We start from the raw sequence: 27,149 nt of genomic DNA on the forward strand, positions 1-27,149 counted from the left end.
CAAATCAGAGAAGTGCAAAAGAAATATGAGATTTTTATGAAATATTATAAAGAAGGAGTTATGAAATTTGTACCAAAGTATAAACCGAGAGAGGAAGGAAGAAAGGATTGGTTTAATGCAACTTGTGTTAAGGCTAAGGAAAAGAGAGATGTGGCTTGGAAAAGATGGAAAAGAGCAGGAATATACTAAATAAGGAGAATTATAGAGTGGCGAGAAATGAGTATGTGAGGGTAAGGAGGAGGAAGAAAGAAAATTTGAAAAAGATATTGTAGACAAGAGTAAGGAACATCCAAAATTGTTTTACAGGTTCATAAATGGTAAACTTAAAAGAGAGAGTCCATTGAAAGATTAAAAGGAGAGCAAGGGATAGTAGATGACCCTAAGAATATAGCGGAATTGCTAAATAATAGGTTTCAGCAAGTATTTACTGAAGAAACAATGTTTGTAAAGCCACAGAATGTACAAAGAAATGTGCACATGGATGACATTAAGATACCTAAAAGGAGTTATATAAAATGTTGGAGGAACTTAAAGATGATAAAGCGATGGGACCAGATGAAGTTTCAGGAAAATTATTGAAGGAGTGTAGAGAAGAATTGATTGATCCATTATATGATATTATAAGGTGTTCATTAGAAACAGGGAAGTACCAGTAGAGTGGAAGAGAGCTGAAGTGGTGCCCATTTATAAGGGAGGCAGTAAGGAAGAGCCTCTTAACTATAGACCTGTGTCTCTAACAAGTGTGGTCGGTAAGATTTGTGAGAGGGTGATAAAGAAATATTGGATACGGTTCCTGGAGGATCATAAGTTATTATCGGATCATCAATTTGGCTTCAGGAAAGGGAGGTCATGTGTAACAAATCTACTGAGCTTTTATTCAAGAGTGGTTGACAAAATACAAGAGAGAGAGGATGGATGGACTGTGTATATTTGGATTTAAAGAAAGCTTTTGACAAGGTACCTCACAAGAGACTGTTATGGAAAGTAGAGATTTATGGAGGACTGAAAGGAAAAGTGTTAAAGTGGATGGAAAACTACTTGAGATGGAGGGAGATGAGAACGGTAATAAGGGATGAAAAGTCGGACTGGTTGGTGGTGGAGAGTGGAGTCCCACAAGGCTCAGTGCTGGCACCAATACTTTTCCTGGTGTATATTAATGACATGCCAGAGGGAGTAAAGAGTTATATTAATTTGTTTGCAGATGATGCGAAGTTGTGTATGTGTGTGAAGAGTGAAGAAGATTGTGAAATTTTACAAGCAGACCTGGATAAGATTTGGGAGTGGAGCAAGAGGTGGCAAATGGAATTTAATCTGAGCAAAAGTCATGTGATGGAGATGGGAAAGAGTGGAAGATGGCCAAGAGGGTCATATAAGATGGGTGAAGAAGTAGTGTTGAAAAAGGTGGAAAAGGAAAAGGATTTGGGAGTGATAATACAAGACCATGGGCAGTTTGAGGCTCATATTGATAAGATGTTTGGAGAAACGTATAATTTGATAAAAATATTGAATTAGCCTTCCATTATATGGATAAAGATATGATGAAGAAATTAATTAGTATGGTAATTAGACCAAGATTGGAATATGCTGGAGTGGTTTGGTCCCCTTATAAAAAGAAGCATATAAGGAAGTTGGAGAGATTGCAGAGAATGGCAACAAAAATGGTTCCGGAATTGGCAGAAATGACCTATGAGGAGAGATTAAAAGAAATGAATTTGCCTACCTTGGAACAAAGAAGAGAAAGAGGAAATTTAATACAGGTTTATAAACTGTTGAATGGACTGGATGAAGTGGATAATGAGCAAATGATGTTGAGAGAGGAAAACTTAAATAGAACTACAAGATCGCATAGTAAAAAGATAGCCAAGGAATATGCTTGAAGGATGTGAAGAAATATAGTTTCCCACAAAGATGTGTGGAGGTGTGGAATGGTTTGAGTGAGGAGGTGGTGTCAGCAAGGAGTGTGCATAGTTTTAAAGGAAAGTTGGATGTGTGTAGATATGGAGACGGGGCCACAGTATGATACCCAGGCCCTGTAAAATTACAACTAGGTGAATACAACTAGGTGAATACACACACACACATGTATATATATATATATATATATATATATATATATATATATATATATATACACACACACACACATACATATATATATATATATATATATATATATATATATATATATATATATATATATATATATATATATATATATATATATATATATATATATATATATATATATATATATATATATATATATATATATATATATATATATATATATATATATATATATATATATATATATAATATATATATATATGTATATATATATATATATATATATATATATATATATATATATATATATATATATATATATATATATATATATATATATATATATATATATATATATATTTCCTTTTGCTAATGTCATAACATTGACCTATTTGTTAAACCTTTTCTGGCTCTATGACAGCGCCTCTCATACATAAAGAATTTAAAAATGTCTAACACAAGCACTCTTCTGACTCAATTTTGCCTCATGCTTTTCCTTGCTATTTAACAGATTTCTTAATCAAACACATCTCTGAAATATTTATTATCATTATGCAACCATTTCTAAATATTATTGTAAGACACTTAAAAACCTATCTCCTTACAATGTTTTCATTATTGTGAGTGCCTGTCAAGATAATGTTGTGATTTGTTACACTAACAGTGAAAGTGTTAAAATTTCCAATCAATAAATACCTAATGACAGGATGCAGTTGAGGACGGTGATCAGTGTTTGCTTCAGCTTCGGTTCTTGATACCTGTTGAACACAAAAACTAGTCAGTACAACAATGATGATAAGTGACAAAGCACTGATAAAAAAATTTAAAAAAAAGCTATGCTTAGTATAAGCCTGAATGATGAAAATGCAAAATTAAGTATTTATTCTTTCTCTCTCACACACACACACACACACCGCTCCGTGGAGAACGGACGTGCCTCTTGCGCATGAACGGCATCTAAATAACACTCCACACGCTAAGCAATGTGCTTGAGTGAGAATAGTTATTGCTATTGAGGGGCGACCAGAGCGAGTGAACGAGTGTACAGAGTGAACGTAGCCTGGTGGCGTGTACATGGGAGTGATCGGAGGTGGGAGAACCTCCACACTCCAAACGACAGAGCGGGAACCCACAAAGGCCAGCCATAGCAGCCGCCAACGCATCCAACCACACACGTAACTACCAGGCCTGGCCCCCAGTGACCACACACCCACATGTTCCCAGGAAAAGTAAGGAAAAATGGATAGACCGGTAAGGAATAAATTACCAAATTCAAAATATGTTGATGAGGCCCAGGGAGCAAAGCCGAAAGTGGCCAGTCAAAGCATGAGTCCAGCTTCAACAGGGCAACATTGCAAGGTAGATTGGTGATGTTGGAGAAGAGATTTGAGGAGTTAGTGAAGGAATTAAAAGTTCAGAGGAGTGAGGAGGAGCAGGATAGAGAATTCGCAAGGCTTTGAAGGAAAGAGTTAAGAGACTGGAGGAAAATGAAAACGATTGGTGGATGAGAATGCGCATTTGAAGGTGGAGGTTGAAAAATACAAGAGACGGTTGGAGGAGAAAATGGAGAGTAGTAAAGGAGAAAGATGACTTTAAGGAAATGATTAGTGAGCAGAATGAAAGGCTTGAAAGGAATGGGAACTGAAGAAAACACAATGGACTGAGTCGAGGAAGCAGAGATGGTTGGATTACAAGAAATAATTAAAGATCAGTTGAAGGAAGACAAAAAGAAAGGTCCAAGGAACTGGTTAATGTAATGAAGAATAAGGAAACATTGATAAGGAAATAGCAGAAAAGAAGAAGAGTGTGTTAATATTTGGGATGAAAGAACAAAATATAACATATAAGCCTAAGAGAATTAAGGAAGAATTGAAAACGGTAAGAGATCTGTTCAAAAATCTAAATGATGATGAAAAAAGACCTACAAGAAGAAGTGGAAGAGATCCATAGACTGGGTCCGTATAAGGAGGAGTGAACAGACCGATTAAAGTAGTACTGAAGTCACAACAATCTGGAGGATGTCCTATATAGAACATCAAAGTTAAGAGAGATAGAAGGTTGTAAAGAGGTGTTTGTGAGAAAGAATAGAAATGAGGAAGAGGAGAAGATATAAGGAATTGGTGGAAGAGGCGAGAAGGAAAAATTATGAGCGGTCTGAGGAGGAAAGAGAAAAGTTTTTTTTGGAGAGTTATAGGAGAGAGAGTCAGAAAGTGGTATGTGGAAAGAAGGAATACGGAGGAACCCCTAGAGGGAGCAGTGGGTGGACCGTAATGTATACTAATATAGATGGGATACTGTCAAGTAGATTGGAATTGCAAGACTATATGATAGTGGAGAAGCCTGATATAGTGTGTTTGACTGAGACAAAATTGCATGAAAAAACAAAGATAAATTTGGATAATAAATATAATATATGGAGAAAGGATAGGGAGAGTAAAGGTGGAGGAGGAGTTATGATTATGACGAAGAAATAAATAAATGTGGATAAGGTTTGGTATGGGAAGAACAACGCAGAAGTGATAAGCATAAGGATAAAAAGTGATGGAAAAGAATTAATAATCATGGTGACCTATGTACCTCCTAAAACAAATTCTTGGACATTAAGGAATACGACAATATGATCAAGGATACTTTACAGAGTTTGGAAAGTGTATTATCTGGAAAAAGAAAGGTGATACTAGTAGGAGATTTTAATTGTAAGGAGGTGGATTGGGAAAATCTAGTAAGTGGTGTTGGAGAAGAAGCATGGGAGAGAGATTTCTTAATCTAATGATGGAAAATATGATGGAACAGAGGGTGAAGGAAAATACTAGATATAGAGGAGATGATGAACCGGCTAGACTGGATTTGGTGTTAACAAGAGAAGTGTACCTATGTGGAGATATACAATACAAGTGTCCTTTGGGAAAGAGTGATCATGTGGTTATGGAAATGCAGATAGCAACAACACAGCGAAGGAAGGACGAGACATACAGGAGTGGTAGATTGAATTATAGAAAGATGGACACAGAAAGTTTGAAAAATTATTTCAGAAAATTAGATTGGGAGGAGATGTTACAAATCAGAGAAGTGCAAAAGAAATATGAGATTTTTATGAAATATTATAAAGAAGGAGTTATGAAATTTGTACCAAAGTATAAACCAAGAGAGGAAGGAAGAAAGGATTGGTTTAATGCAACTTGTGTTAAGGCTAAGGAAAAGAGAGATGTGGCTTGGAAAAGATGGAAAAGAGCAGGAATATACTAAATAAGGAGAATTATAGAGTGGCAAGAAATGAGTATGTGAGGGTAAGGAGGAGGAAGAAAGAAAATTTGAAAAGATATTGTAGACAAGAGTAAGGAACATCCAAAATTGTTTTACAGGTTCATAAATGGTAAACTTAAAAGAGAGAGTCCATTGAAAGATTAAAAGGAGAGCAAGGGATAGTAGATGACCCTAAGAATATAGCGGAATTGCTAAATAATAGGTTTCAACAAGTATTTACTAAAGAAACAATGTTTGTAAAGCCACAGAATGTACAAGGAAATGTGCACATGGAGGACATTAAGATACCTAAAAGGAGTTATATAAAATGTTGGAGGAACTTAAAGATGATAAAGCGATGGGACCAGATGAAGTTTCAGGAAAATTATTGAAGGAGTGTAGAGAAGAATTGATTGATCCATTATATGATATTATAAGGTGCTCATTAGAAACAGGGAAGTACCAGTAGAGTGGAAGAGAGCTGAAGTGGTGCCCATTTATAAGGGAGGCAGTAAGGAAGAGCCTCTTAACTATAGACCTGTGTCTCTAACAAGTGTGGTCGGTAAGATTTGTGAGAGGGTGATAAAGAAATATTGGATACGGTTCCTGGAGGATCATAAGTTATTATCGGATCATCAATTTGGCTTCAGGAAAGGGAGGTCATGTGTAACAAATCTACTGAGCTTTTATTCAAGAGTGGTTGACAAAATACAAGAGAGAGAGGATGGATGGACTGTGTATATTTGGATTTAAAGAAAGCTTTTGACAAGGTACCTCACATGAGACTGTTATGGAAAGTAGAGATTTATGGAGGACTGAAAGGAAAAGTGTTAAAGTGGATGGAAAACTACTTGAGATGGAGGAGATGAGAACGGTAATAAGGGATGCAAAGTCGGACTGGTTGGTGGTGGAGAGTGGAGTCCCACAAGGCTCAGTGCTGGCACCAATACTTTTCCTGGTATATATTAATGACATGCCAGAGGAGTAAACAGTTATATTAATTTGTTTGCGGATGATGCGAAGTTGTGTAGGTGTGTGAAGAGTGAAGAAGATTGTGAAATTTTACAGGCAGACCTGGATAAGATTTGGGAGTGGAGCAAGAGGTGGCAAATGGAATTTAATCTGAGCAAAAGTCATGTGATGGAGATGGGAAGAGTGGAAGACGGCCAAGAGGGTCATATAAGATGGGTGAAGAAGTAGTGTTGAAAAAGGTGGAAAAGGAAAAGGATTTGGGAGTGATAATACAAGACCATGGGCAGTTTGAGGCTCATATTGATAAGATGTTTGGAGAAACGTATAATTTGATAAAAATATTGGATTAGCCTTCCATTATATGGATAAAGATATGATGAAGAAATTAATTAGTATGGTAATTAGACCAAGATTGGAATATGCTGGAGTGGTTTGGTCCCCTTATAAAAAGAAGCATATAAGGAAGTTGGAGAGATTGCAGAGAATGGCAACAAAAATGGTTCCGGAATTGGCAGAAATGACCTATGAGGAGAGATTAAAAGAAATGAATTTGCCTACCTTGGAACAAAGAAGAGAAAGAGGAGATTTAATACAGGTTTATAAACTGTTGAATGGACTGGATGAAGTGGATAATGAGCAAATGATGTTGAGAGAGGAAAACTTAAGTAGAACTACAAGATCGCATAGTAAAAAGATAGCCAAGGAATATGCTTGAAGGATGTGAAAAATATAGTTTCCCACAAAGATGTGTGGAGGTGTGGAATGGTTTGAGTGAGGAGGTGGTGTCAGCAAGGGTGTGCATAGTTTTAAAGGAAAGTTGGATGTGTGTAGATATGGAGACGGGGCCACACAGTATGATACCCAGGCCCTGTAAAATTACAACTAGGTGAATACAACTAGGTGAATACACACACACACACACACATATATATATATATATATATATATATATATATATATATATATATATATATATATATATATATATATATATATGGTAATTATAATTTCAATCATAATTGGGGCTAAAAATACTAATTAAGATTTGAAATATTAAGATGAAACATTAACTTCTTATGGAGAAAAATGTAATTTAACCAAAGCCTTCCCAACTATTCTAAATGTTCCATCATACTTTTTAATGTGGATATAGTGTTCTGAGAGATTCCTGTGAGTTTTTGTCCTTAACTCAATCAGTAGGAATTTAAAAACTTTACCCTCTATCTCCACAGCATAGTTGTTCAATTTCTACCCCATATGATAATCGCGTTTCTCTGTTCGTTACTTTCTTTTTTTTTCACACCTTGTTATGTTCCTTGACTTTCATTCCCATTCGTAACCCACTCCCTGAACTCTTCAAATGACTATGGGAAACATGAAGAATGGATTCCAGGTATCCTTGACAGGTTTAAACAGTTCATGGGTGGCTGGAACACCATGCAAGCATTAGGTGGGAGACCTATCGAAAAAAAAATTACATTGCTATACACCATGTTTTTTTTAATTCAAGCAGAGGAAAAACAAAAGTGTACATGATTCAAACTATTTAACTAAGATATTTCATATGGTTCTAGATGGTGCAATCAAAATGCAGAATATTGTAATACATAACATTACGCAGTACCTGTGACACCCTGTGAAGGAGATTAATGACATAGTAAATATGTTCCAATGAGGGAATTCACCTAAACTAGTAATTGATAGGGTGCCCTCGTGCCTTCTTGACTTTTTCGAGTCTCTTGGGAAGTGAATCACCCAGGTGGTGGAGATACTGAGCGTCAATATTGTCCCATATATCCTGAATAGTGGCTTGGAGGCGTGGGAAGGAGGAGGTATCTCTCTCCTTTAGCTTTAGTTTTATGTACTTGGGTAATTTTACAAGACTATATATAGTAAGAAAAATAACCCCACACCATCAAAGAATTTGGGTTTTAATGTGTGTGCTGTGAAGCGTGGATCGTAATGGTTACTACCAGGTCTGCGGTACACACGGCTTCTCTGGTTGTCTGTAACCTGAAAGCTTGCCTCATCTGACCAAATACCTTACACCACTTACGTAAGTCCCAATCTTTGTGCTGAAACACAAAATGCAAGCCTACTGATTAGGTGACCATGTTTGAAGCAAGGTTTTGAAACTGCATGGTAACTCCATATCCCATGTTGCCTTTCACATATCTCTGCAGTCCTCTCACTCACCCCACCCAGCAAAGTGGGTTCCTGACCTTAAATTACTTGTTATGTATGCGAGGGTTGGCCTCCAGCTGTCTTCGAATCATGTTCAGAGTTATCTAGTTCACACTGTGCTTACGCCCTTCAGGCTTGTAAGGTGGTGGCGAAGCGTCTCTTTCTCCCTCATGATAAATTTTGGTCCAACGTTGAACAGTTCTGATAGTGCCAGTGTTCACGGCAATTTCTTGATTTAACTTATTCTCCCTCACTAAGGTGCAAATGACTAAGATTTGGGCCTTACTAATTAGTTTTCTAGGTCCCATAATAGGTAGTAACAGGGCAGAATGGTAAGCTCACCCATCCAGAAAAAGAGGCCGTAAGGGGGGGGTGAAAGAAAATTCAAATTCAAGCACACGAACCACAGGCGAAAGTTGACTAAGGAAACATATCTACTTTGACTACTAGAGCTACAGATGTCAGATAGCGACACACAGCAAATCTAAGCGTATGTTTAAGAGCTAAGAAGGGATGAATGAAATTTGGTCAGAGTGGAAGTCGTGGTCCCTTTCGCGCCTTCCGCTCTGACCAGCAGCATGTATATATATGTATATATATACAGGTGTCCCTCGGTTAACGATCGACTACTTAACGATATTTCGCTCATACGATCCCTCCAAATTAATCCCTATTTTTTGGTTAACGATCGCCAAAATTCGGTTAACGATCGGATTGACCAATCGCAATCGCGATCGCAATCGCGATCGCAGCGCCTCCATCCACCCGCGGCCCGTGCAGTAAACACACCACAGTCTTTCCCGCTGTTTTGATTGTGCAACAACAACTCTATCACGCCGCTCTAAACTTCTTTTTGTGCTTATTTGTGATCAAGTGAACTTAGTGATGGCTTCCAAGCGACCCAACGATTGTTCTCCACCGGGAGATAAGGCTAAAAATCGAGAAAGAGCATTGGCCTTGATATTAAGTTGAACATTGTGACTCGTCATGAGGGTGGTGAAGGGGTAAACTCTATTGCTCGTGCCCTTGGTTTATCTCAATCAACTGTATCAACAGTTCTCCAGAAAAAGTACAAGTGAAGCAGCAGGCCAACCAAGTCACAAACCTGCACAAACACACAACAACTCGTAACAGGAACCGATTATGGAAAAATTGGAACGTTTGCTGAGGCTATGGATTGAAGACCACACACACCGCCGCATGCCTCTTTCTACCCAACTCGTTACTACTAAGGCACTGAGCCTGTGGGAGGACCTGAAACCAGAATTCAACATAGGCGAGACAGTGTCCTTCAAGGCCAGTAAGGGGTGGTTTGAACGTTTCAAACATCGTGGGAGTCTACACAACCTCAAGGTTAGTGGGAGGCAGCAGTTCGGATCAACCGCTGCAAACGCCTTCAAGCCTTTGCTTAAAGAGCGCATCGAGGAAGGAGGTTATTCAGCCAAGCAGGTTCTAAACTTTGACGAGACAGGCCTGTATTGGAAGAAGATGTCATCGAGAACGTTTATAGCAAAGGAGGAGAAGTCGGCACCAGGATTCAAGGCATCTAAAGACAGGTTAACATTATTGGTGGGGGGGAATGCCGCTGGTGATCTTAAGCTTAAACCATGCCTTATTTACCATTCCCAAAACCCAAGAGCTCTGTCTGGCTATATTAAGGAATATTTGCCCGTAGTATGGAAGGCAAACAAAAGGGTGGATGACGACTGTTATCATGCAAAGTTACGTGACAGGATACCTCTCCAAATTCCTAAAAGAATATGCTGCCCAAAACAACATTGCTAACAGATTTCTCTTGCTGTGTGACAACGCCCCAGCCACCCAGAGAGCATGAATGACTGGGCAGATAATATTGAGGTCATGTTTATGCCCCAAACACAACTGCCCTCATCCAGCCGATGGACCAAGGAGTCATCGCTACTTTCAAGGCCTATTACCAGCGGCGCACCATGAAACAGCTGTTGGCCTGCATTGACACCCTGACAAGCCGACCATGAAACAATTTTGGAAGGATTATAACATTAAAAGGGATCGACAACATCGACGAGTCATGGAAGGAGGTGTCCAAGTCGGCAATGAATGGATGTTGGCGTAATTTGTGGCCTGAGTGCGTGGAACGTAAACAGGAAGTCCCTGTCGATGTTACAGCAGTAAGGAAAGACATCGCTCATATCTCCCATAAGGCAGGCTTCAATGAGGTGGACGAGAATGACGACAAGAACTGCTGGACAGTCATTCTGAGCCTCTCCAACGACGACCTCATGGAGTTGGAGAAACAAAATACTTTGGAGGAAATGGAGGAGGACAAGGAGCCTGAAAGAACCCTCTCCGTCAAGATTTTCGAGGAGATTTTAATCATATTAACCAGGCCATACATCTTCTCCAGGAGAATGACCCCAACCCAAACCGAAGTAATGGCGTGACTAATGCTATAGAAAATGACATGAAAGTGTATAAAGAACTATTTGAGGCAAAGAAAAGGATGGCAAAACAGACAGTCATCTCATCTTTCTTCAAACCACTCACCGCCCAAGCAACCCCATCCACATCCCAAGCAACCCCATCTACCGATCAAGCAACTCCATCCACCTCCCAAGCTACCCCATCCACCTCAAAAGCAATCCCATCTACTTCCATAGGAGTCATCTCGTCGTACTTCAAAGTTCGTCCTGCTACCTCGAAAAAAACTCCACCCACTTCCAAAACAACTCCATCCACCTCCAAAACAACTCCACCCACATCCAATCTATCCTTCACATCCACCGTAACCTTGAGTGACGATGAGGAGAGCCTGGATGACCCACCCCCACTGGAAAACGTATTCTCTCAAGAATTTGAAGGGTTTGAAGCAGCTGACCGAGTTTGGGTCGGTGTGGGCATGATGAGATTTAATCCTCCAAGGCCCTGTGTCCCTCGGGGCACAAAACAACACACCACGCATATCACATCCACTCCTCAAGGTAAGTACTACCAATTCTAAAGGTGTAAATAACAACTAACAACATAGAAAGTGTCGTTTATTTACGCATCGCGAAATACATGTATGTAGTTGATAATTTCAAATCCCTCAGTTAGCGATCGTTTCGGTTAGCGATCTGTTTTTGGGAAACGTAACCCTATCGTTAACCAAGGGATATATATATATATATATATATATATATATATATATATATATATATATATATATATATATATATATATATATATATATATATATATATATATATATATATATATATATATATATATATATATATATATATATATATATATATATATATACAGTAAGGTCCCGAGTTATGTCAGAGTTACATTCCTGAAACATGACATAAGTCGATTTTGTACATAACTCGAGTTTTTGTACTTTCAAAGCATATTATCGAGTTTTCAGCCAATCATTTTTTATGGTTATTCAGGTAAGTAAAAGGTTATATTGTTATATTGGTATATTATTTACAACTATGTAGGAATATATTGATTAGAACCGCGAATGCGAAAGACTGCAGGTTGTCAGAGGGGTGGACGCTTGAGGCTGCCAGGAGGGTGGGCAGGTCGAATGTTGTGACGTCCAGGGTGGACAACTGGGAGCGTAGTGCAGTGCGGTGGGAGTAGAAGCGTGGGCAGCGGAGTAGGAAATGCAATAGGAAAGGGCAATAGGGATCAGCAGACAGGCGCAGACAGTGCAAGTGAGCTGCAAGTGTACTGTGGCCCAGGCAAAGGCTCCGGAGTTGTTATTGTTGTGATAGGTGCGCGACCCCTCAAGGTCGTCAACCTCCCCATTGTCATGGCAACAGGCTTCCCATTTTCTTCTTCACTCCCTTACACACAGCTGCTGCCTCCTGCCTCCCTTCTCATGTCTTTTAATTATGTCCACTTTTTCTTGTAGCATAATGGTTTTCCTTTTCTTAGCATCACTGCTATCACTCAGAAGTTTTCTTTTTGGTGCCAATGAGCAAGATACTAAGATAGTCAGCAAACGCAGATGTAGGAACACTCTTGCCAGGGGCGACGGTGTGGTGGAAATGAGGTAGAGTGTTATTGTATTCAAGCGTGAGGTGGGCAGTGTGGCGGATAACCACTAGTGACGCCTGGCGGCCAACAATAACAATAAACCCCGTGCTTTACGATTTATAAATTTTCAATTTTTTAAATCTTAAATTGCCTTATAGTGGACTGACGTAAGTGCGAGTTTGATGTAACTCGAGACCGAAGTAACCCGGGACCTTACTGTATGTATATATATATATATATATATATATATATATATATATATATATATATATATATATATATATATATATACACCGTAATTGCTCGCATATCCGGATCGTCACTATCCAGAATTCGTTACCATCCAAAGCTGCCCCCAAGCAAATTCAAACCTACCACGTAAAGCCCCGTACACACTATGCATCATGTATAAGCCACGTGATGCAGCAGTGGTGTTGAAAAAAATTACTAGCGACCAAACTGTACTGCAACACTGCTCACTTGTTCTCGGCAACTTCTCGGTTCTCGCGCGCTAGCTGCGCTCAGTGACAGTTCAACTTTCATGGTGGGAGGATGTGCGCCGATGACGTACTCTGCCAGGAGACTCTACTATGGAGTGTAGTTGCTCTGTGTGCAGCAAAAAAGAAACTTTTGAGGAGGAAGAAACGTAGAACCAATAAAATGTTGGGTGTTGGCCCTTGTCCACTCAATGGGTTTGGCGGGTGGTGGTGATTGGTGAGCCATCGGCGCTGGAGCGGAGCGTGACCGGACGTCCTGCCACTCTGACTGATAATGCATCACTGAGCAGCAATTTGAAATCGAGCCGACCCAGCAACACGTTGGTGATGCACGTTCGTGTTGAAAAACAACTTTTTCAACACATCCATTCAACACGATGCACATCATGATGCATAGTGTGTACAGGGCTTAAGCGGTCCCTCGATCCCGTTAGGCAGCATAGCACTTAGGCGACATCACAATAACAATTTTCCAGCGTCTTCAACGATTTCCGTTGTTTTTTTTACTGTTCTGTCAATTCTTTCCATCGTCTTGAGCCAGACGGAACACACCGTTTTCCTCTATAGCGTCAATCTATGGTTTCTAACCAAAACTTTTATTATAAAATTTATTTTCTTGCTAATTGGAATGATGCTATAATCTCAACTTAATAGCATTTTCATAAGTAGATGTAAATATGTGTGTGTGTGTGTGTGTGTGTGTGTGTGTGTGTGTGTGTGTGTCTCTCTCTCTCTCTCTCTCTCTCTCTCTCTCTCTCTCTCTCTCTCTCATATATATATATATATATATATATATATATATATATATATATATATATATATATATATATATATATATATATATATATATATATATATATATATATATATATATATATATATATATATATATATATATATATATATATATATATATATATATATATATATATATATATATATATATATATATATATATATATATATATATATATATATATATATATATATATATATATATATATATATATATATATATATATATATATATATATATATATATATATATATATATATATATATATATATATATATATATATATATATATATTGTTCAGCCTAGCAGCGAAAAGTGGTTCAGTTGTTTGTTTACATTTCTCTGTGAGATGCTCCAAGGCAGAACTTCCAAGTGAATTTAAGTAAAAATGGCACAGGTAAAAATGGCATGGTAAAAATGGCATGGTAAAAATGGCACAGGTAAAAATAACAGGTAAAAATGGCAAATTGTAAAAAGTAGGAAAAAATGGCACAGCTACAAAAGTTTTATCGAGGTAAAGGTCATTTAGAAACATTGAACGTTCAAACACAAGAACATTTTTTTTTTACGTCAAACCTTAAAACAATGAAGCTTAAAATCTTATGTTGTTAAACTTTGAAAAATAAAAGCTTAGAATCTTATGTTGTGACCAAGTCCACGCAACACTTGATCAAGGTTTTTTCTACCTTCTATGTAATCTTTGCACAGATTTTTGAGACATTGTTGTAGATAAACATATATCTTTTTTTTCTTTTTGGGTGGTTCACCAACTGAGTCCTTTGCAATAACTGCCCTCACAGCTGCCTCTTCCTGTTGGATCACCCGTATAAGTATCCAAATAGACGGGTGCTGGTAGACGACAAGTTGGTAAAATTTGTTGTTCCATCCTTCACATAGGTTGTTGGTCCTGGGACAGTCATTCAAGGTAGCTTCATGTATGTCCCAAAGTTCAGGAGGAAATCTTGGTGGAATACGCCGCTGCTGGTGGCGTCTTCTTTGAACATATGTAACAGAAACATATGTTTGGTCAAAGTACTCTAACAGGGGAGCTACCTCTTCAGTACATCTATCCTTCAGTAGCTGTATTCCCGCTGTAACATCTTCAACTGGTAGAAATGCCAGTGAGTCTATCTGTCCACAGAACTGACGAAAATCCTCACTGTCTTTGTAGTGAGTGGTCAGACCAAGGTCCTGTATTTTTCGCCAGGTACTTTGAGTTAGGTGATAGAAGCAGCCTTGTGTGTATGTGTGTTTCTGGCCCAAAAATATTGCTAATGGCTTGGATGACCGCCTGCTCGAAGTCAACAATTATGGTTGTTGGGTCTGGGTAGAGTTCAATCTCATGACAGTGATCCATTACTACTAGTAAGAATGTTTCATAGGTATGTTGTGTTTTGTTCTGCAGGCAAGCAAAAATATTAGAAACTGCAGTATTTCCAATTGGAACCCTTATGACATAAAGCTGTAGAAAGCCTTGTGGAGCCATTTCATAGTTGCCATCCATCAGCCATGTATCAGCCGAAGCAAGTAGACTCAACGATTCATCAGAACCAAAAGCAATGATACGGTTCTCAGTGTCTGGGCCATTGTCGAAAAACAGGAAAGGCTTTGGTTCTGGAGCTGCAGTAGTTGTCCATTCCCTAATAAGTTTCAGATCCTTAAGGCTTTCTGGTGCTGGTGGATAGTTTTGATCATTGGTTGCGCAAAGTTCTCTTTATGATGTCTTCACTTGGTAGTGTTGCCTTTGCTTCAGCTGATAAGTCATGCAGGTTACTGTTGTAAATCTGGCTAGGTTTATCTTCTGTTTCAGCTGCTTTTCTCTTCATGTTCGTAATACATTTTGTTGCTGAGATGGCTGCATGATCAGGAGCGTGGTTGTGTTCATTTGCTGGTACAGGATCAGTCATATTAAGACTAGTGGTCTTAACACATCTCCATCTGATAGTAGTTGATCTTGTAATCTGTTTTGTGTACATATATCCTTGGAAGCAGATCTTCTCTTTTCCTTTATTGCTCTGTATAACTTCCATGATTAAAAATTTGGTAGAGCCACTGAGATCTGAGATGTGATCTTGACTGCTTCTACAACTTGTCTGTGGCTGTGTAGTGTAAAATACATAAAGTAAACAATGAACTTGCTTCGAGACAAATTCGTGAAACACTAATGCTTCAAGTATCGAAATATGGTTTGAGTTAAACTCACTAAAGAATTCAAGAAATAAACAATGAGCCTGCTTCCGAGACAAATTCATGAAACACTAATTCTTCGAGTTTCGAAATATGGTTTGAGTTAAACTCACTAACTCAAGAATTCAAGAAACTCAAAGAAACATACATATTTTCTCAAAATTCTGACTTCAATTATAATTTTGTGCCATTTTTTCCTACTTTTTACATTGTGGTATTTTTACCTGTGCCATTTTTACCAGTGACATTTTTACCTGTGCCATTTTTACCGTTTACCCTTCCGAGTATCAAATGGCCAAGATGAGCTGCTCTGTCGTTTATGAGTTTATTTTTTGATAATTAAATAACCTTTCCATCAGGAAGCCATTTTTAAATGTCTTGTGTGATTGTGTCACAGCCTGACTCACGCCCTACACAGTACTTGGCCAGGAGTCAAGTAAGGAGGTATGTCATTTAGCTCTCTAATTTTTGTCTGACAGGTATAAGTTGATGAAAATTAGAATGAGAAACACCAAGAAGAAAAGACAACTAGAAACAAAAACAAATGTATTGTTGGGAGACAGCTGGACTTTCAATTTTGGCCTCCCCTCTCCCCTCCGTCATGCATGTTATCTCCCCCTCCAAGACCTGCCTCACCCATGCCTCACTGCCAGGCTTCTCCATCATCTTCTCTATATCTTAAGACTGTTATGATCTTTTCAAACTTTTTTCTTACTGCCTTCATCATCACAACTTTACATGACATAGCTCTCACAATAACACTATTACAAAAAATTATGTTGAGACAGAAGTAGAAAGTTGTATCAGACAATAAATACTTCACTATCATTATCTCACTTCAACACACTAATATGACTCAGGTAGTGTCCAGTTCAGCAGTGAAACAGCAGATTGCCATGACACTGCTGATGGCACCTTCCTAATCCTCACATTTTCTAGAGAAGCAGGTATCTAATATGTTATCATTCGATCGTTCTCCAGGAAATCATTACTGTATACACAATCATTTAATGTGCTTTCATTCATTGTTTCCTTACACATTTGGGTTATGTACATGTTTTTTTTTTCAATTTATAAGGGGTTGGGAGAGGAAATTCCGCGTATCCGGATATTTCACGTATCCGCCAGGCCCTTGGCTGCTATAATCCGGATACGCTAGCAATTACTGTATATATATATATATATATATATATATATATATATATATATATATATATATATATATATATATATATATATATACATATATATATGTGGACTGACGGAGTGTTGTTGGCTCACTACCGCTCGTTTGTGGTTAAATTAAGGTAGTTTACCCCCCAGAATGACGTGGCTCTTGCCGGCAGCTATGAGAGGAGGCGACGTTTTCCAGGCTAGCCAGCGCAGCGGCAGACGGACACCAGCCGCCATACACACCACTACCCCTGTTCTGTCCAGCGAAGATTGTGTGCGAGGTCGTGCCGCAGGGGAGGCACGAGCGACGAGATCAAGCACGAAGAGCCAGTGTGGGCGAGTTGTGGGCCCTTACGAGTGCGTGGGACTCCCTACATGTGTTGCCGCCGTGCCAGTGGAGGAGACGGCCATGACAGGAGGGAGACACGACGTTGGAGACATGTGATCACCAAGACTGTGGTGCCTGCTGTGCTGCTAGTTCTGTGCTCTGTAAATAAACTGCAATTGGGAGAACAGTGTTTCGAGTTACGCCCTGCCACAAGCTATCTAGGCATTATGGCAGACCAGCCCTCCCTTGATCTGAGACTGATACCGGAGTACGACGGCTCAGGCGCGCAGTCAGTGGTGGAATGGATAGAAAAGCTCGAGCTCATCTGTAAGCTGCGCAACGTCAGTGATGTGGCCAGTGTTATCCCTCTGCGTCTGTCAGGAGGTGCATTCGCCGTATACTTGCAGCTTGCAGAGGCGGAGAGGAAGAAAGTTGAGAAGATCAAGGCGCTTGTGGGCGCTTTTGCCATGGATTCGTATATCGCATACAAACAGTTCATCTGCCGGAAACTACAAGCTGGTGAGAGTCCGGATGTCTTTTTGGCGGAGTTACGCCACCTGGCATCACTGTTCGGAGGCATGTCCGAGAAGGGACTCGCCTGTGCTTTCGTCGCTGGTCTTCCGGAAGGCATCAGGCGACTACTGAGAGCGGGCTCGCGGATGGAGACACTTGACCTGCCTCAAATCCTGGCGCAGACGAGGGCAGTGGTCCATGACGACGGTGCCGGTGGTGTCCATGAAGTATGTTTCAGCGCCAGGGCTGGGAATACGAACATTGGCCCAGATCAACGGTGTTTCGTCTGCAATGGTGTGAACCACTTTGCCAGAGACTGCTTGGCTCATCAAGACACCTATAGCGGCAGGAGCCAGAGGAGCGCTGGACACACTTCAAGACGTGGTGTGAGGTGCTACCGCTGTGGTGTCCGGGGCCACATCGCGTTGGCATACCCGGGAAACGACCGTGGAGGGGAGGCATCAGCGCCAGCCTCCTCTCTGGACAAGCAGTGAATGAGGCGCTACCCATTGCGGAGGTGTGGCTGGACAGGAACCGGCGCAAAGTACTGGTGGACACTGGGTGCTCGCGGTGCGTGGCTCACGTCTCGTGCTGCAGAAAGCGGAGGAAAGAAGATGTGGCTATTTTGACCATAAGCGGTGAGGAGCAGAAATGCGAGGGTACGGGTGTCGTGCGCCTCCAACTTGACAGTGGTACCTCTGTTGACGTAAAAGTGTTTGTGGTGAGTGACAAGCCCCTGGGCTTCCCGTTCGTGTTAGGGATGAACGGTGTTGTGGCATTGGGGGGAGTTGCTGTCAATGCGCACCGGCAAGTACGGTTCGGTGTCGAGGACGCGCCGATCTGCGCGGCTGCCGGCGCTACCACTGACATACAAGTGGATGAACAGGACTTCAGTGTTGCCTATGATACTGCAAGTAACACCTGGACGGCGGCATGGAAGTGGTCGGGGGGAGACGAGCCCGGCGTCTTGCTGAACAAGGTGGAGGAGTACGCTGTGCCAAGTGAAATAAGATCGCGGTATGAGGAGGAGGTGGATAAGTGGATAACAGACGGATGGTTGGTGCCGCACGACTAGTATAAGCACAGTCCTGCAAAAGGACTGATTCCTCTTATGGCAGTTGTGCAGCACAACAAAGGAAAGGTGAGGCCTGTTCTTGACTTCAGGGAGCTGAACACTCATATAGACACCTACACGGCAGATTCTGATGTCTGCGCCGACAGACTAAGAGAGTGGCGGAAGCAAGGTAAGAATGTGTCCATCATAGATCTGAAGCATGCCTACTTACAAGTGCACATTCACGAGTCGCTCTGGCCATATCAGACTGTTATGTATAAAGGGCAAAAGTACTGCCTCACACATCTAGGTTTTGGTCTGAACGTCGCCCCCTTAATAATGAAGACTGTCCTCAGCTCTGCGTTATCACAAGACCCCGACGTGAAACGTGGGACTTCGGCCTACACTGATGACGTCTACGTTAACGAGGACATCGTCACGGCTCGTCGGGTGGCGGAGCACCTTCATCGCTACGGCCTAACCACCAAGGCTTATGAGCGCGTTACAGAGGGCGCTCGAGTGCTGGGCCTGAGGGTTTGGGGGGAGAGTGGCATGCTGCTCTGGGGACGTGATGGCAAGGTGAGTGGTGTGCCTACCCGCCTGACGCGGCGAACAGCTTTTTCTTACTGCAGCAAGTTAACTGGCCATTTTCCAGTGTGTGGGTGGCTGATAGTGGCAGCGGCCTACGTGAGAAGAAGAGCTAATGCGGCTACGCACACCTGGGATGACATCATCGTCGATGCCGGCCTGCGAAGTATCCTGGAGGAAATAGCAGGGAAAGTACTGAAGGACGACCCTGTTCGAGGAAGATGGGATGTAGGAGGAACAGAGGCAAAAGTGTGGGTGGATGCTAGCTCCTTAGCTATGGGAGCAGCAGTCGAGGTGGAAGGTAAGATCGTCGAGGACGCCTGCTGGTTGCGTCCTGACGGCGCCAGCCACATCAACATGGCTGAACTTGATGCGGTCATCAAAGGACTCAACCTTGCTCTGGCATGGAAGATGAGTAAGGTTGAATTGGTGACTGATTCCTCTACTGTCCACCGCTGGATTAACGACTGCCTCACTGGACGAGCAAGGCTAAAAACAAAAGCTGCCAGCGAGATGCTGATTCGCCGACGACTCGAGATCGTGATGTCTCTGGTTAAGGAGTGCGGACTCGTACTCACAGTGTCTCTGGTGCCCTCAAGCGAGAACAAGGCAGATGTCCTCACCCGTGTGCCACAGCGATGGTTAAGGACGTCTGCGGCCAACATCATGGAACCACTGCCAGTGTGTGCAGCAGCTGTCGAAACGCCCCTTGACCAATTAGTGACAGACATCCACCATTCCCGTGGCCACCCTGGGGTAAGAAGAACGCTGTACTTTGTAAAACGAGTCAACGCGGCAGTGACGAAAGGACAGGTGCGTGCTGTTGTCGCTTCCTGCCAGATATGCCAGTCTATAGACCCAGCGCCAGTGAAGTGGAGTAAAGGCAACCTGTCGGTGGAGGGCATCTGGCAGCGGGTTAGGATGGATATCACGCACTGTAGAGGAAGGTCATATCTCACGCTCATCGACTGCGGGCCTTCTCGCTTCACCATCTGGCGCCCGCTGAGGCTACAAACGAGCGATAACATCTTCGAGCAGTTGGAAGCAGTTTTCTGTGAGTGCGGGGCTCCGGACGAGATTCTGACTGACAATGACACCGCCTTCCGCAGCAAGTTGTTCGCTCAGTTTGCCTTGCGTTGGAACGTGAATATGCACTTCCGGGGAGCGTATTCACCGTCTGGAAATGGTGTCGTTGAGAGGTGTCACAGGACAGTGAAGGTCATCGCGGCAAGAAAAGGATGCTCCATAGCAGAAGCGGTGTACCTCTACAACATCACGCCCGGGGATGACTGCTCGCCTACCTCTGCGCCTGCGAACATGTTGTACGGGTATTCGGTGAGAGTGCGGGGAAAAGACACGAGCAGAAGCAACCCTACAGTAGAAAACAACCCTCACCATGTAGGAGAAGAAGTTTGGGTAAAGCCTCCCGGCGTGCGCTGCGACGAGCAATACAAAGAGGGCGTCGTGACTGGAGTGGTATCAGATCAAGTCACCGAAGTTGATGGTACACCTCGTCACGTTCGTGATCTGCGACATCGCGTTTCACCACCAAGACACCAGGACAGATTAGTAGGCAACTCGGACAATAACTGCGAGGATCTGGTGGTTACGTTTCCTACTCCAGAAGAGCAGCGTGAGGAAGAGGACCCGGAGAGAAACGGTGAAGATGTTGGGAGTGTGGTGCTAAGGCATTCTGCTAGAATCAAACAATCTACCAGGTGTCTGCTGTGTGATTGAGGGCTTCTGGGAGATGGTGACTGAGTACCTAGGTGATTTAAATATCAGGGGGGAGTGTGGACTGATGGAGTGTTGTTGGCTCACTACCGCTCGTTTGTGGTTAAATTAAGGTAGTTTACCCCCCAGAATGACGTGGCTCTTGCCGGCAGCTATGAGAGGAGGCGACGTTTTCCAGGCTAGCCAGCGCAGCGGCAGACGGACACCAGCCGCCATACACACCACTACCCCTGTTCTGTCCAGCGAAGATTGTGTGCGAGGTCGTGCCGCAGGGGAGGCACGAGCGATGGGATCAAGCACGAGGAGCCAGTGTGGGCAAGTTGTGGGCCCTTACGAGTGCGTGGGACTCCCTACATGTGTTGCCGCCGTGCCAGTGGAGGAGACGGCCATGAGAGGAGGGAGACACGACGTTGGAGACGTGTGATCACCAAGACTGTGGTGCCTGCTGTGCTGCTAGTTCTGTGCTCTGTAAATAAACTGCAATTGGGAGAACAGTGTTTCGAGTTACGCCCTGCCACAATATATATATATATATATATATATATATATATATATATATATATATATATATATATATATATATATATATATACAGGGTGGGGCGCGGATACTTCCCGATCTGGGAATGAAATAAAGACCTGTTCACACTTCACAATTCTTTATTCTTCTTTTATGCTTCTCACACAACATGGGAGATTTACTTTTACACTGTTTTAAAGACAATATCTTTTAAATGTCCACCTCCATTGTCAATACACTGATTCAGACAATTTCGGAAGCGTTGGTCTACTCTCTCCAGCATGTTGAGCGGTATATTGGCTATTTCAGTTCGGAGGGCTTTCTGTAGGTCTTCCAGGGTCTGTGGACGGTTGTTATAAACCAGGGATTTGAGATATCCCCACAGGAAATAATCACAGGGGGCTAAATCAGCGTGTGCCCACACTGCACGCATTTCAATGGGATTCCTGAGAGAAGCTTTTCCCGACCGACTGATTTCCCTGAGAGGAAACTTAAACTGGCCTGCGCGCTCACCTGATTTAGCCCCCTGTGATTATATCCTGTGGGGATATCTCAAATCCCTGGTTTATAACGACCGTCCACAGACCCTGGAAGACCTACAGAACGCCATCCGAACTGAAATAGCCAATATACCGCTCAACATGCTGGAGAGAGTAGACCAAAGCTTCTGAAATCGTCTGAATCAGTGTATTGACAATGGAGGTGGACATTTAAAAGATATTGTCTTTAAAACAGTGTTAAAGTAAATCTCCCATGTTGTGTGAAAGGCATAAAAGAAGAATAAAGAATTGTAAAGTGTGAACAGGTTTTTATTTCATTCTCAAATTGGGACAACTGGCTGAAATAAACAAAACAATAGAAAAAGAGACCTACAGGGTGCTCAGTTCCCTTAAAGATTATACAAGTTATCCAAAATTTATGAGCAAAAATCTTGAAACCTCCCTCTTAAAAGAAATCAAGACGTAGGATGATGAAAATACAGAAGCAGGCAGGGAGTTCCAGAGATTACCAGAAAAAGGTATGAATGATTGAGAGCACCAGATAACTCTTGTATTAGAGAGTTGCATGGATGGATGAATTTTGGCTAAGGCGCCGTAACATCTAGGCCTCTAGGGTGTTACTGCCCGACCGTAACATACTCCACTACCATCACCTCCTCCGCTTGCTACCTCGTTCGCGACCTCTCCACCTCCCCTTCCACGTCACCGTCTCATGAACCTTCTATGGCACCGTCTCATGAACCCTCCACGTCACCGTCTCATGAAGCTCGCTACTGTCCCAAAGTTGGATTCACGCGGTCCCATTCGACTCAACCCGTAGTGTTAAGACAGCTCTTGGCTTTCAGGAAAGGAGTCGAGGTCCAGGCCTCAACCAGTGAACACAACGCCTCTTGGACTACCGTGGGATCCACCTCACCCAGCACTTCACCACTGCGACACCTCATAAGTATCACTTCCCCTCGTCCCGTGTTTTTCCACATTGCCTCCATATAGGATTAGTATTATTGTTAGGTATTAAGTTGGGTTCTTTGTTATATTCATGTGTTATATGTATATGTGTATGTCATTTTCATGTGTTTCATGTTATATCTATATGTGTATGTCAGTTACATTATTGGGTTATTAAATAGCTTTTTAAGTGCCCCCTTTGCATATCCTCACCAGTTGAACCTGCAGTGTTTTTTTTTATTGTTATTGTTCACCGGCTCCCCAATGCCAATCTTACCCATTTAACCGGTGAACGTAACAATTGGCGACCGTGACAGGACCATTATAACCCATGTTCAGTGTTTCATTTTTCAAGTGACTTTTTTTCTGTGATTACATTATTTTTTATGTGTTTCTGTGGTGTTGTGACTTTGATGTGTTTTTTTTCTGTGACTTACTCTGCATGTGGTTTTAAATTTACCTTTGTGCGATCAAGTGGCTCCTTTTGGGTTAAAAGTGCTTCGTGACTTTCACTGGTATCACATAGCAGTGGTAGAGCAGGAAACCAGGTAGAAAGGTGTGTTCACCGATAGCACTTATCTCTATTTTTTGCACATAGGTAGGTGTGTAATAAGTGTTATCCAAGTGTTGAGATCATCATATGTTCATGCGAACCCTCAATCCCCTCACTTCGCGGATCATTTTTCTCGCTAGTTAGAATTGGCCCTTTTAACTAGTCCCTCAGACTAATCCGCCTCCTTATCAATAACAAGTCTCAGTACAATTCGCTCCTCACTTTCAAGTCTCGTAACTAGAGTAATCCGGATCCCTCTTAATGCCGTAATTCTCTACTTTACCCCCTCATTAGTGATTGTACTCATAAGTGTTTACTTAAGTATAATCTAGGTAATTTCCAAGGTTGCCTTTATTATCACTCTGCCAAGTTCCTCACTTAAGTAATTCGCTTATAATTTTTTTTGTTGTTGTTTAACATCTATTTAATATGTTCTGCTCAGTTTAACGTTGAAGATTTTTGTGCTGACCCTGCTCTGGAACAACTTAAAGGTGCTAATTTAAAAAAGGATGGATGGATGGATTTAGTTTAGGCACCTCAACATCTGAGGTCATATGGCGCCGTTACAAAAAGGTAAAAAGAAAACATGAAAGAAAAGGAAACAAAGGGATTAAAAACTATAATAGTAAAAACATCATAAAAAACTAACTAAAAGCAATTAAAAATTATGCAATTAAAAGTATCTAAAATAGATAAACAGATAAGTAAATACAATAAAATTAAATAAAATTCAGATATTTGGGAGAAGGCCCGCTTCTCCCAAAAAACTAAAAACATCATGGTCTTGGGCCAGGCACTCTGGCCCAAGGACCTTGAGATAGACATGCTATCTCTACCGCGACAGCGGTAGAGGTAGCGGTGTCTTAAATCAGTCAAACTAGGGCACTTCACAAGTAGGTGCCACACCGTAAGTGGCACCAGACAATCATCACAGTAAGGCTGAAGGTCCTTGGTCATGAGGTACCTTTGTGTAAGGTACGTGTGACCTATACGAAGTCGCGCCAATAAAGTCTGCGCATGGCGATCCCGGACATGGGTGTAAGTCCACTGAAGGAGTGTGGAAGTAGTAATCTCTCCCATTTTTGAGGTTGCAACCCCCGTTAGCCATCTGCTCTGCCAAAGTGCAGCAACTGTCTCGCGAATTACAGGAAATACATCTCGGAACGGAATAGAGGCAAGACATGGAGCGCGACTTGCTGCCTCTTTAGCGAGGCGGTCTGCGTGTTCATTCCCTGGAACACCAACGTGACAAGGGACCCAACAGAACCCAACACGATATCCTCTTCTGGTAAGTAGGTATAGCCACTCCAGGGCTGATAAAACCAGAGGATTAAGGGAGACAGTCCAAGAGAGAGCAGTAAGAGCACTGCGACAGTCACTAAAAATTGTAAGAGACGAAACCGGTAGAGTAAAAATAATCTGTAAAGCTAAAACTATGGCAGACAGCTCCGCAGTAAAGACGGAGGCTACCGAAGGAAGGCTGCAACACCGATAAAAAGAGGGGAAAACTACACTAAACCCGACGAATTAAAAAAAAAAAAAAAAAAAAAAAAAGGACCAGTGGAAGACCATCACTAAACATTTTGATGTTCCCATCATGTCTCAGATGACTAAAGAGGTCATTAAGAATGTAGTTGTTGAACATCTAGTGCAAGAAGGTCAGTTGCTAGGTAATGCCACAGAAGAAGCAACTCCCATGTCAGCCTCTACGAGGACTATAATACACAGTCCCCAGGAAGAACAGGATAAGAGTAGGATAAGTCAGTCGGAAATTGAGAAGCTTAGACTAGAATACCGGATGCATGAAAAACAAATGCAACTACAGGCAGAAAAAGAAACAAAAGAAATGCAACTACAGGCAGAAAATGAAGCGAAAGAGATGCAAGTACAGGCAGAAAGAGAGGAGAGAGAACTACAGGAAAAAAAAGAAGAGAGAGAATTTCAGTTACAACTTAAAAGGCGGGAGAAAGAGTTAGAAATTCAGGAGTTAACCCTACGAAATGATGCTAAGTTTAGAGGGGAAGAAATAGATATAAAGAAAAAGTTAGCAAGCTTTAATCCCGCTACAGCTGCTCCGCTAGTTCCCCCTTTTGATGAATCTCATGTTGACGGGTCATTTCGCGCTTTTGAGAGCATTGCTAATAGGAATAAATGGCCCAAGGATCAGTGGGTGTCTCGTCCTTGTCCCTAAGCTAGTAGGAAAAGCTTATAGGGTATACAACGGCCTTAGTGATGAGGTAGAATATGAAGAGATCAAAGGTAACATTCTAGACACTTACTCTATCACTTCTGACGGATACAGACAAGTTCCAAAAATATGTGAAACCAGACTCTCACACCTATGTTGAATTTGCAAGTGAGAAACTAAGACAATTTAAGAAATGGTTAGCCGCCCTTAACATTACCACCTTTTCAGAGTTGCTCAATCTAATGGTCCTGGAAGAATGGAAGAACAAGTTACCATTTAATATTTTGAGGCATGTGGAAGAACGGGGAGAGAGTGATCTTATGTCTGCCGCTAAAGTGGCTGATGCGTTTGATTTATTGATGGGATCCCTGGGTAGTAGAGGTCGTGGTTCACTATCTAATGTTAGGTCATCCTTTGGGGAATGTTTTGGGGGCGCGGGTGGTAAGCCGACCGGATTCTCACCAAATGCATATAATTCCCCCTGGTGTACATACTGTAAGAAGCCAAGTCACACAATCCAGAAATGTAGACACCCAAATTGCAAGGCCTCTCAACGTCAACTTTCTTTTGTGGCCCCTAAACCTAACACATTTGAGAACAAGAAACCAGTGGCCCTAGCTAACCCTGTCAACTCTCCTCTAGAACTTTATGACTTGTACATGTATCAAGGTAAAGTGTCCCTGACTGATGGTAAAGACAAGGCAATAAATGTCAAGGTTCTGCGTGATACAGGTGCTGCCCAATCCATCTTAAGGGAAGATGTCATCCCTAACATCAAACAGGCTTTCACTGGGGAGAAGGTGATCCTTACAGGTCTCGAATCACAGCTCTCCTATCCCTTGGCTAATATTAGCTTACAGTGCCCTTTCATTTCAGGAGAGGTTGTGGTAGCCATTAAACCTGGTGAACTGCCAGTACCAGGGGTACATCTTGTACTGGGTAATGATCTTGCAGGTAACTTGGCCGTTCCAAACTTAATTGTTCTTGATTCTCCCTTAACAGAAAGTCCCATTAAGACCCTGGATGAAACATCCCCTCACTTCTTCCCAGTGTGTGCAGTCACCAGGTCTCAGTCCAAGTCCCCTGCCCTTTCA

General features: G+C 41.8%; 2 protein-coding genes across 2 annotated transcripts in view; one reads left to right on the forward strand and one right to left on the reverse strand.

The window, feature by feature from the left end:
* Positions 1-27,149, reverse strand: part of LOC123515952 (nuclear hormone receptor HR96-like) — a 194,462-nt gene that overhangs the window by 140,206 nt on the left and 27,107 nt on the right. Inside the window, exon 3 of the mRNA XM_045274890.1 lies at positions 2,764-2,825. Coding sequence (XP_045130825.1) covers positions 2,764-2,825 — 62 coding nt within the window. The remainder of the gene's footprint in view (positions 1-2,763; positions 2,826-27,149) is intronic.
* On the forward strand, positions 17,216-19,074 carry LOC123515964. The gene has a single exon (XM_045274916.1). The coding sequence runs from the start codon at positions 17,506-17,508 to the stop codon at positions 18,463-18,465; it is 960 nt and encodes a 319-aa protein (XP_045130851.1). The 5' UTR covers positions 17,216-17,505; the 3' UTR covers positions 18,466-19,074.

This window comes from Portunus trituberculatus, chromosome 5, assembly GCF_017591435.1.
Source record: "Portunus trituberculatus isolate SZX2019 chromosome 5, ASM1759143v1, whole genome shotgun sequence".
NCBI lineage: Eukaryota > Metazoa > Arthropoda > Malacostraca > Decapoda > Portunidae > Portunus > Portunus trituberculatus.

Bases quoted from the DNA above. Each gene is read 5' to 3' on its own strand.
- LOC123515964 (XM_045274916.1), top strand. From the start codon at position 17,506: ATGTGTTGCCGCCGTGCCAGTGGAGGAGACGGCCATGACAGGAGGGAG.